Source organism: Cavia porcellus, unplaced genomic scaffold (genome assembly GCF_034190915.1).
Source record: "Cavia porcellus strain 051 isolate PalLab524CR breed Dunkin Hartley unplaced genomic scaffold, mCavPor4.1 scaffold_15, whole genome shotgun sequence".
Classification (NCBI taxonomy): Eukaryota; Metazoa; Chordata; class Mammalia; order Rodentia; family Caviidae; genus Cavia; species Cavia porcellus.
This window is the reverse complement of record NW_026947498.1, coordinates 45,192,320-45,204,363: the sequence shown is the minus strand read 5'-3', so window position 1 is coordinate 45,204,363 and position 12,044 is coordinate 45,192,320. Positions and strand designations below refer to the sequence as shown.

The following is a 12,044-nucleotide window of genomic DNA, read 5'->3' as shown; positions in this document are numbered from 1 at the left end:
GCCTTGAGCTCACTTTGTAGCCCCGGCTGGGGCTACAAACTCGCAACGATCCTCCCACCTCAGCCTCCTAAGTGCTGGGATTATAGGGGTGAACCACCATGCCTGGCTTCTGAGCTCTATCTTTTCAACTAAGTGAGACCACTAGGCCCTATTTGGGATCTCTGCACTGTGACCTGGAAGCGTTCTCTTAGTACTTGAGGGATAGCATAGCTCATCTCATTTGTTTGCCTTTAATGTGTACTTATTGCCTTAAGCTATCTGTTGTCCAATGTCTGAGAACTGTTGTTTCATGTATTTTACTCAGCTATTTATGTTTAAGGCCAGAGAATAAGTCCAGGCCTTGTTACTGTATCATACACTGAAGTGAAAATTTTCACGTTGAATATTGTGAAACAACAGTTGTCCATCTGCTTCCTCATCTACCTGCATCTTGGGTAATTTGTGTGTTGATTTTCTAAATGTACAGTATATACATACAGATAGAGACCAAACTTTAGATTTTACTTTTAACATAGGTATATATTAAATATATGAATTAACATATGTATACAACTTATATTTATTATTTATCACTTTCTAATGTTATGTCATATCTGTATTTGGTAACATAGAAGACTTAAGTTCCTAGAAGAATGGACCTTGCATTGCTGTTCTATCCTAATGACACCTTGGAAACCTTTCTCTACTGGAATTCTCAACACATTTGACTATAGCACATCACTTTTACTGTTTTTGTAAGAATTGTTATTTTTAAAGATTTTTTTATAAAGTTGACATTACAATATAAAGACCTTATAATAGTTTTTTTTATTTACTAGTACATGCTTGTGGTACATAATAGTTACATTTCCTTGTGGGGAATTGGTAAATGTACATAATACAATTTAATTCCTTTTTCATCCCTTTTTACTTCCCTTCTTCCCCTTCTGGTCCATCTTTTTATTCTCTTCTCTTTCTGCTTTCTTTCTTTCTTTTTTTTTTTGTATATTTTGCAGTAATAGTTTTTATGTACTAAGATGATGTTTTGCTCTAGTTCCTGTCCTGATGTAATAGGATTGCAAATAATTGCCTTTATTTCAGAGAAATAGCTAAGGAATTCATGAACCCTTATAAGTATGTAGATTATTATAACTTAAAAACAAACTTTAGAAAATGCAGGATAAGCACATCTTTAGAGACTCGTGATTCCATGTGAATCAGTCAAGATGAAGTAACCACTATATTTGGGGGTAATTTGAAAAATTAAGCATTTACTTGCTCTTTAGTTGATTTAAAAAACCAAAACCATGTATATATACTATATATTATATCAGTCAATCAGTTTGATTTTATGCCAGTGTCCACTTATTATGAGTCTTGAGAAACTCCCTAGCTGATTTGGCCAAAGGGATGAAGCAAGGCACTTCATGGGTTCACACCCTGTACTTAATGTTGAAAACACGGATATAGTCACTGCCCTGGCCTTCACTGCTGTACGGTTCCCTAGAGTCTGTGAGTCAGCTTTTTGTGCCCCATTTCATCTTGAAGGCCATGTGAATTAACTGTCTGAAAATGCTTCAAATAGAACTGACCCAGAATAAGATACTATCCCTCTTTTCTTGAAATAGTTGAAGAAACAAGTCACTTAAAATATTTTTACCTGAGAACTATTTATGGAATGCATTTGTAGCTGTTTAGTTATGATAATTAAATTAGATCCCAGAATGGTGTTTTAGTTACTTGTCTGGTTCAGGTACCAACAAGGTAATGAAAAATGGAATCACAATATGGGACTTGGCTTAATCAAGTTTACCCAATAGGTGGGGATACATTTCTGTTATTAGCTAGTATATGTTCACTTTCAGCCTGTTTATTGAGAAAACAATTATTAAAACACATAAGCATAGCATTTCCTGTAAGACTTTGTATGCTTAATAATTTTAATTTTAAAAATAAAATTAATATATTTTTATTTAAAATATGGAATTCTACAGGACTAGAATTAATTATTAATGCAATAAGCTGTTTCTCTGCAACTGAAAAGCCTTTTATAAATTTTAATGAAGAAATTTTCTCAATTATGATTATTTTGTAAAAACTAATTCTTCACAGATGTTTAAGGCTCAAAGCAAACAATAAAACATGTTCAAGTGGAGCAGTTTAGCTCTGACCTCTGTGGATGTAAAGTATAGATAATTTATTTTGTTTTATTTTTTAAGATATTTCAAGGAAACAAAGATTATCACCAGGATGTGCGTAATAACTTTTTACCACCAATTATTGCACGTTTTATTAGAGTGCACCCTACCCAGTGGCAGCAGAAAATTGCCATGAAAGTGGAACTGCTTGGCTGTCAGTTTATTCCTAAAGGTAAAAAGACTATGTGTTTAACATGTTATTGCAATGTATCATTAATTTTTAAATACAGTTCTAAAATTTGACACATAATAATTATGTTATTATTACTACACATAGGAGATATATTTATGTGACATTTCATCCCATGCATACAATGTGTAATGATCACATCAGGCTAGCTGACATATTGTCATCTCGGATCTGTATTATTTCTTTGTGTTGGGAGCATTAAAAAATCCTTCTTACTAAGGAGATAAATGGGCTTTGCTATTATTCTCAAGAGAAATAATTAGTAAAATGTGAGTGCTTTTGTTTTTAATTATAGTATTTTTATAGGAATTTTTAAAAGTATATAATTATATTAAAAAGTTACATATAAAAATTATTACCAAAATGACAAGTGAAACAAGTAGCATTATTCTTGTGAGATAATGTATTGATACACTTTTCAATTCTAGATTTAATTTTAATAAGGTTTAATGAGGTCTCGTGTACTATAACATAAGCACTGAAGAGTAGAACCATAACTGAGGCCTGAGTTGAATTAACTAAAAGTGGGAATAAGTTCTTTTACAGTATTTTACAATAGTTTAATATTATTTTATTGCTGTACCCCCAAAACTGCTGCAGTACCTCACATGTCCTTTGTTTCTCATAATTACTGTGATAATTAAATAATATGTTAAATTGTGATGACACCTATATAGTGTTAGATTTCATTCTGCTCCTTAATATTCTCCTGTAGGATTATTTTTAGGTGATTTAATTATTTAAATACTGAAAAATCTCCGTATACTTAATGCCAAATATAATATTTATACTTCTGATATATTCTGAGATTTAAAATCACTCTTGAAAATTACTTTGGGAAGTGTTGAAGACATTTAATAATACTGTTTTTTTACTATGATTTGTTAAAAGCAAAATGCATTAAATTTTCTAAACCATTTTTCAAGGTCGTCCTCCAAAACTTACTCAACCTCCACCGCCCCCGAAAAACGATATTAAAAACACCACAACCCCTCCCAGAATAGCCAAAGGTATGTCTGCTTCTAAAGTGAGAATTTGATAGTGCTTGAATTTTCCATACATGTATTTAAACATTAAGAAATAAATTTATCATAATTATCTTAATCATTTAATGATCTTTTTTGTTGTTGTTTTTTTTGTACTGGGGATGGAACTCATGATCTTGCCCTTGCCAGGCAGGAGCTTGTGCCCCTGAGCTAAATCCCCGACCCCTTTCATTTAATTATCTTAATCATTTAAGTGAATTTACCTTATTGTTTGAAAGTTGTTTTTAAAACTTTTTTCAAGGTCGTGCCCCAAAATATTCTCAACCATTACAGCCTCGCAGTAGTAATGAATTTCCTGTACACACAGAACAAACAACTATCACTCCTGATATCAAAAATACAACCATAACTCCAAATGTAACCAAAGGTATGTACATGATAAAATGAATACCTTGTACATTGTGGTGTTTGTTTTTAACAAGTGTTTTCAGGGTCATTTCCAGCTTGAGCCCTTGGTTTCTTTCCCTCCAAATGTAGTTTTTTTAAGTCTAACAAAAATTTAATGTGCTGTTTTAGAGAAAAGACTGGCTGTGCTAATCTTCTGTTCTGTTCTGTAGGCTGAGTTCTATTCTGTGATGCCATGTAAAACTGCTATTTAAATATTTAGAGATGACTACTGTTTTATAGCCTTTCTCTTTTCTTATTTTCCCCTTTCAGCTAAATATATTGAGTATTAAGCTTAGAAATATGGTATTTCTAGAAATCATTAAAACTAAGCACGGTTTTTTTGCCCTAGATATGTATTAGTTTGCTGATAAGGAACCTGATGGTGCAGAGGGAGAAACAAAAACAAAACTGTTGCGTATAAACTAAATACTTTGTAAAAAAGTATTTCAAGTTAACATACTCATAAACATTTTTTCATGTGTTTTTGGGGTTTTACAGATCACTGTAATTTATTTTCAAATTGTGTTATCAGTGAGAAGGAGGGTGTTCAAATGTACAAAAACATAGTTAAAACAAAATATAGTTCTTTTTACTAATTGTTAAAAAAATTTCAGTTGAATTCAAGAAAAAAACTGTCAGTGTCATAGGAGAGTTAGTATCTGCAAAAAGATTAAAAAGCATACTGATTTTCAGAAAAAGTTCAGAGAAGTGAAAGCAATTCATGGAGTAACTAGTGCCACATGGAACTTCAATCATTCTATTTTCTAAAAATTGGCCTAGATTCAGATAACTTTCGTCGGCATTCCACATGCCAGTTTCTTTCCTATCTTTCGAGGTGTTTTAACAAAGATGACTTTCATACTCATGCTTCAGGAAAAGTTAGATTCAAGCAAAAAATCTGAGGCAAGGAATCTCAACATCTCCCAAAGAGCTTCTTCCAATTTGTAGAAGACAAATGTGTTTTGGCAGAATCCCAAGCCACATGCATAAATGGAAGAAGAGCCGCTTACTGTTCTGAGTTCATAGACTATCAAAATCTCAGGGTTAGATCCTTCAGAACTAGGTAACAGAGATGAGGTGATCTCATTTGAAGCCGCCTGCCTTCTTTTCTTTGAGATGGTGATGGATAGATTTATTACTTTTTAAAACTTTAACAGATACTCTTAAGACCTCTGATACAGTTATACTACATTCATCTAACCCTGTTTCTCCAGTTTCACACATTTTTTTAAAAAAACACATTTATTTTTCTGAATTGAGTTTTTCCTAGTCGGAGTCATAATTTTTTAAAAGAGAATTTTAAAAAAAGATACAAAATTTCAAAACATAATACGAAAATAACAATGGTTATTACAATACATATTGTCTTCAAAATAGTTGCTCAGATTGCCAGATATAGGCATGCAAAACTGATCAAGCAAAACACGCACTAACTGTTCCTTTCAGTGAACTAGAGGAGCAAGTAGAACAGTTGGCCTAGCTTATCTGTGTGTGTGTGTGTGTGTGTCTCTGTCTATATATGTTTCTTCCCTTTCTCCTTTCCCCCATCCCAGTTGTTCTTTCCCTTTGAACAGTTTCTTTCCCTTTCACCATATCTATTGTACCTTTTGGCTCTTATTTACTCTTTCAGTTTCTTAGACAATATCCTGTTTACACATGTAAGCCTGATTTATTTCACTTAGGAGTGTGTTCTTGAGTTGCATTTATTTACCTATAAAAGCCTCGAGTAATTCTTGTTTTATGCACTTCACCTTCTCCATTTTTACATCAGACCAAGAATGATTTCAGGAGAAGTCATGTTCATGGTCCAACATGTGCTGGCAGTCTTCTAAATTTCACTAGTTAACTCTTCTATTTGTTCTCAACCATACCATACATTAATACTATATTTTAATGTACCATTTTTTTTAACATTCTCCATATTTTTTCAAATATTTGACTGAGAGATCTTTACTCAGTCTCAGTTACTTCTCCAGCTTTGCAAAAAAGTAGAAGGCATTTGAAGAGAATTTCCTTCTTAAGGCAAGAGACTTTCTTGTATCCGCCATTCACTGTTTTGATCAAGGGGGTGTCTTGTGCTGACCAAAGGCAATCATTTTGTCTGTCTGCACACCCACCCATTGGCTTCTCAGGGCCTGCCATTATTGATTATGCTGTCCCACGCCTCTGTCATCAGCCTCTTCCTCTCTTGGAAAGGGGTAAAGAAGATGCTGCAGTTAGACTCCTGCAGTGTATGGGACGTAGCCCCATGTGAATGTCAGCAGGTGCCACTGTTGTCATCTTCATAGCTAGGAGGGGACTGAAGGACTAAGGAAGAAGCTCACATACCATGGAACCCTTGGTCATTTCAGTTTTTGTTCCAGGGTCCAGGATTCTTTATGTGTGAGATAAAGATACTAAATTTTCTCTTACGTTCCTGCCAGCTCCAGTATTTCTTAGTTTTTGACTTGTTGATAGATACTTTCTTAGTCAGTTTTATTCTGCTTGATTGTTGTTACCTTCTTATATCCATAAATATTTTCCTGTTATGTTATAACACAATTTTTTAAGTGCTAAATTATATTCTCCTGTTAGTTGGATACCATGATTTACTTACTCCCTCATCACTGGGTAGTCAGATTGTTTTTAAGTTTTCACTGTTTTGCAGAAATAGGAATGAGCATCTCCTTACTTTCATCCCAAGAATAAATTCTAGCTGTAGAATTACCAACTCTTGTAAGTTTAACTTACATTTATTGACTAGTAATGAGGTGAATATATTTAATGCTTACTCTAACCCTAATTGATCTCCACTGATTGTTTTCTGTTGTTTGCTTTTGACTTGTAGAGCCCTATTTGAATTCTTCATATTACTGTATATGCAGAATATTCACTTTTCCTGCTTATTGTTTGTCTTTTGGTTTTATTTTGGTGATTTAAAACTTAATAAAAATTTAAAATATATACAAAGATGGAATAATTGGTGTACCTGTGAAACTGTCTGCATTTGGTAACTCTTGCTAGTCTTGTTTTATAAATGATACATAAGCTATTTGTTGATACAGGAAGTATTAAGCAATGATATAGCTAATTTTTTTCAGTCTTTTTTCTCATTTCTGCTTTTGTGTTAATGTGATTTTTTAATTTTTAAAAATTTTATGCTTTTGCTGTTAATGAGGTTTTTTAATTTTTAAAATTTTTATAATTTTAGATGTAGCGCTGGCTGCTGTTCTTGTCCCTGTGCTAGTCATGGTCCTCACTACTCTTATCCTAATATTAGTATGTGCTTGGCATTGGAGAAACAGGTTAGTACAGAGGTAGTTCACCTCGCTGGTGCTGGGGGTCAAAGGGTGCGTTCCACTGTAAAATAAAAACTAAATGTAGAAGATATATTCAGTACAGTTTACCCATTTGAGAATGAGAGTCATTAGAATAGAAATTACATATATTTCTTCTTATTCCCATTAAAAAGTAGTAAGTTCAGTTCCCAGTTACTTAGTGCCTTTATATTATGTTCTACATTATATATTAGAATCTTTGCAGTAATATGATAATTGTCTAATGTAATAGTTATTTAGTAATTTTTACTGAAGAAACCAATTCATTTCTCCAAATGGATGAGTAGAGTTTCCTAATGCAAAATAATGAACTGTCCTGTGGTTTGATGAATTAATTTACATGAAGCAATGAAGAGAACCATTCTGATTTATTTGAGACCTTTTCTTTAAGAAAGGGGAATCCTCATATTTCACCTAAAGGAGTTGGGGTTGCCTAGATAGAGGAAGGCAGACAGATTTCTTAACTGTTTGAAGTGTTAGAAGAAGATACTATAAATGTGGTGACTTCTAAACAACACAGTTTTGGAGAAACTGTGAGAACTTTCTCACAGTTTTGGAGACGTTGAAGCACTGGCAGATTCACTGGGCAGTGAGGGCCCCCTTTCTAGTGCACAGAGCACCTTGTTCTGTCCTCACAGAGCGGGGAGGGACAAGTAGGTTCCTTCAGGCTGCTTTTCCAAGAGCACCATCCCATTCAGATCTCTCACTTCAAGACTTCACTGTCTCACAGAGGCCCCACCTCCTGATGCCGCCATCACCTTAAAGGGTGAGAATTTAAATACAAGGATTTGGAAAGATAGACATGTAGAGGGTTATAATAGAGAATAGCCCAAATTGAGAGAGTTGCCTCAGTAAAAAGAAAGAAATAGGATGTGGACAGAATAATGAGTTATTCTGTGGGGCTGGCATGAGGGAGACCAGCAAGAATAGAAATACAGTCTGAGCCTGAAGAACGATAGGCTCTCTGGGAGCCTTTATTCTGTGGATGGGGTAATCAGTGAGTGTTAAGCACTTGTGATTGTAGAAGGTAGTATTGAGATTTATGAATAGTGACTTGGATTACCTGAAGAACAAAAATCAGAGAAATGAGTAGGGAAACTAGTGTGGCAGAAATACGACATAACTCTGGGAAAGGGAGAAGGGATGGAGGGGGAGATGTTTCATAGCAGCATCGAAAGGATGCATGATTGGTTGTCTACTAAAGAAGAAGGATGGATCTGGGGTGGTCTGTCGCTTACAGCTTGTCCAGTTAGTAGTGATGTCATAATTTTGAGACAATAACAAGGAAGGACAGGCTTGGTAGAGAAAGAAGATGGTTTTATTTATTCAATCATTCAACAAATATTTGAATACTTAGCTGCTACCCTGTGCCAAGTAGTGAGCAATGTGCTAAGGAGTCCAGTAGTGAACCTCAAAGCTTATAGATAAGTATACAGTGTAGATAACTGTGTGCTCTGGCATGCAGTACAAAATTGTGTCGCAGGGGCGCTAGTGAGGCAAATGGAGCTCAGTGTCATGGTGTTGGGAAGACTGAACAGAGAGGCAGTAAGTTAATCTGAAGATAATAAAGAGAGGAAGAGAAGGAAAGGGCTTCAGAAAAGGACAGATGAAAGTATGTGATGTGCCCAGTGAACTGAACAATAATGGTGAGGATGATGTCAGCCATGTAACTTGCCTGATGTCACTGGCTGGTAAGTAGCAGAGTAGTGTTAGACCAGGTTTCGCAGCTCATGCTTTTGTCCACTGCTGTCCATGAAGGTATAATACATAAATAAATGTGACCAATGTTGATGAAAACAGGCATGAGAGTGAGGATAGGAGAGAGGAGTTTTTGAAGGGAGGCAGAAGTTAGGTGCTGAAATCACTTAGGCATAGTGTATACAGGACCCTCGAATATTCAGATTCCCCAAAGGAGTGGTAATACATGCCTAGTATTCATGACAAGCGGGCTGAGCTGGGGAATTGGACCATGAATGTAGTTGAAATTCCTGGATATTAGCTTGTCAACAAAGAGTAAAGGAGCAAGTACCATCCAGGGGCTGTGGAGAATAGGAAGGAAGAGAAATAATAAAAACAAATGCAACTTACTGAATCCTTAACCCACACCAACTACTGTTTTAAGTACTTACTTATAATGAATGAATAACTTGAAGCCTTTTCACTTGAGATTTAATATCTAAAATCCTTTGTACTCAACCTTTAATATTCAGACTATAAAGCTTTTGTCCTAGCTATGTAGACTACTTTCATTTAGAGAACATCAGAACATTAAATAATTAAAAAAACATTATTTTTAAAAAAATAATCTTAGGGTAACTAGAGCAATGGTCCTCAACTTTTTCAGATACCATTTTGGTAGAGGATAGATTTTTTTATGCCTGGGCAGGGGTTACTGGTGGTGTGTGCTTCCAGAAAGATTCTGAGGAGAGGCTGTGCGCAAGCCTTTGGCTTGCTGACCTGCCACATCACCTCCTATGGTGCAGCCCCATTTTTTTTTTTTTTTTTTTTTTGTCTTTCGTTTTTATCGGTACCAGGGATCGAACTCACGACTGCCTGCTTACAAGGCAGGCGCTTATGCCACTGAGCTAAATCCCCAGCCCAGCAGCCCCATTTTTAACAGGGTTTGGGGCTGAGGGCTGAACTAAAGGGCTTTCAGGAAGAAAATGACTTAATAAGCCATCATATTTTGTCATTTTGCATTCCAGTTTTTTATTACCAGCTTTAAACCTCCTATTTCTTCCATAAATTTATTTATACTTTATTTTAAAATAATGAAATAATTTAAATACAGTCAAGCGTTAAGATAAGATTTATATCAGCAATAAAAACATAGCGTTACGTTAGAAATGGATGTTTTTCAGTAGGAAAAATAAATAGCTTGAGGTCTTCATGAAAGCCAAATTTATGGTCTTGAGCAAATAGTATAGCTGCCTTACCCTCACTTATAGACAAAAGTACTTTGTGCTTTCTCATTAGCCTGAAAAGTATTAATTTTAGTTAAATTAGGTTTACACAACTAAATTAGAAAATGTTCTTTGCTTGCTTTTTTTGTTTTGTTTTGTTTTTTTGTTTTTGGTAAAAGCTTCTTAGCAGTAATTCTTAATAGTGGAAGAGATTTCTCCTGGGGAGAACAAATTAGAATTCTTACAGGTGGGTTGGTGAGAGTCCTTTTTGTTTTAATTGGTGGCTCTTAATTCTCCAAAGGCACTGTGGTGCCTCCCAGGCCCTGAGAACCATTTTCTTCCCTCTACCACTTGTCACTGTTAGTGATAGTGTTAACTCACACTGAAATATAAAGGGAATGACATCTGTGCAGTTAACTTCAACTTGTCTTGGACAAAGCATGGAGAAAAAAAAGCAAAAAGTTAGAAAAACGAACAACAGAAAAAAATTAGTTTTTTTTAGTGTGAATTTTGTGAATGGATTGATTTGTGAGATTTGCATTTGAATCCAGAACAAATGTAACCTGATGTGCCCATGTTAGCTCACCTGTCAGGGTGTCTTTGTCTTTTAAATCTATAGACTTGCCCTTCTTTATTTTCTTTCTCACTTTCTGTGGGTCCTAGGTGGGTAACAAGATAAATTTACTGACAGCCAGAACTTATAGGCTTGAGCAGTGGCAACACCAAAAGTTAAATGAAGTAGAGAACTCATCTGGGAAGGTCAGCAAGTAGAAATGTGTGTTCTTGGATAATTATTAACTCAGGTGTTCACACTGCAGTTTCAGAGGTTTCTTACCTGAGAATGTACTCTGTTTGTTAACATTTCTTTCTGTATTTTGCAGAAAGAAAAAAACTGAAGGCACCTATGATTTACCTACTTGGGACCGGGCAGGTAACTTGTATGAACTTTGCATCTCTTTTCTTTTGAGGGAATTCCTTCTACTGTAGGAGGCAGTAGTGCACGAGGAACGCATTCTCCAGCCCACGCAACTTCTCCACACTGACAGAAAAGGGGCATGCTCTTCTCGCTATTTTTACTCTTCTGCACAATCTCTTCTAGTTAATCAGTAATGAAGTAGAAGGTGAAAGTTTCTCATGATACATGCTGTTCTTTTTATTGTGGCACGCTTGTCTGGTTTGTCCTATGTGTCGTCCTCTTAAGGAGACCAGGTTTTTCTATGTGATCTGTGTGAGTGTTCAGTGAGAAACAAAAGGATGGCATATGTTTGTGTCACACTGCTGTGGCTGCTCACTAGGTGGAGTGTAAGAGTGCATGAGGTCTGCCATCTCTGCAGTGAGGATTCACCATATTTTGGATTGCTGCAGTTAACACTAGGAGCCCTGTGACAGTGCCCTCCTTTTTAGGTGTCAGTGCTAGCACAAGAGTACTGGGACAGGTGGAGCAGATCACAGGGCTACTGTGGTGGGTGGGTCTTGGAAAGTATTGAGAAAAACGTATGAAAAACCATGCTTACAATAAACACTTTGCCTGACTGCATATAACAGCAGTGATTTGCTTCTGCATATGCATTTGATAGAGATTTCTACTATGTTCTGTCCTCCACTGGATATTCTATCAAAGTAGAAAATAAGCTTGAATATAAAGGCTAGTTTGTTCTAGCTATTTGTTACCATGTTTTGCCTTGCACTGGATATCCTATCAAACCAGAAATGCTATTAAATATGAAGGACAGCATGAAGATGATGTTATACAAATTAAATGGTCTCTTTGGCTTATAATCACAATGAAGGTTGGTGGAAAGGAATGAAGCAGTTTCTCCCTGCCAAATCAGTGGAACATGAGGAAACCCCAGTTCGCTACAGCAGTAGTGAAGTTAATCACTTGACTCCAAGAGAGGTCACCACAGTGCTACAAACTGACTCTGCAGGTAAATGTGGTGGCTTTGGATACCAGGTGGAAGAAAGTATTGCTTACGTTTGCTGTAAACTGCTTTGGGGTTGCCAATATCTTTTGATATTTTTCA

General features: G+C 35.6%; 1 protein-coding gene across 1 annotated transcript in view; it reads left to right on the top strand.

Moving 5' to 3' along the window:
* Dcbld2 (discoidin, CUB and LCCL domain containing 2) overlaps positions 1 to 12,044 on the top strand; it is a 120,413-nt gene that overhangs the window by 103,890 nt on the left and 4,479 nt on the right. Inside the window, exons 10-15 of the mRNA XM_003469218.5 lie at positions 2,199 to 2,349; positions 3,294 to 3,377; positions 3,655 to 3,780; positions 6,991 to 7,084; positions 10,902 to 10,951; positions 11,811 to 11,948. Of these exons, the coding sequence (XP_003469266.1) occupies positions 2,199 to 2,349; positions 3,294 to 3,377; positions 3,655 to 3,780; positions 6,991 to 7,084; positions 10,902 to 10,951; positions 11,811 to 11,948 (643 nt within the window). The remainder of the gene's footprint in view (positions 1 to 2,198; positions 2,350 to 3,293; positions 3,378 to 3,654; positions 3,781 to 6,990; positions 7,085 to 10,901; positions 10,952 to 11,810; positions 11,949 to 12,044) is intronic.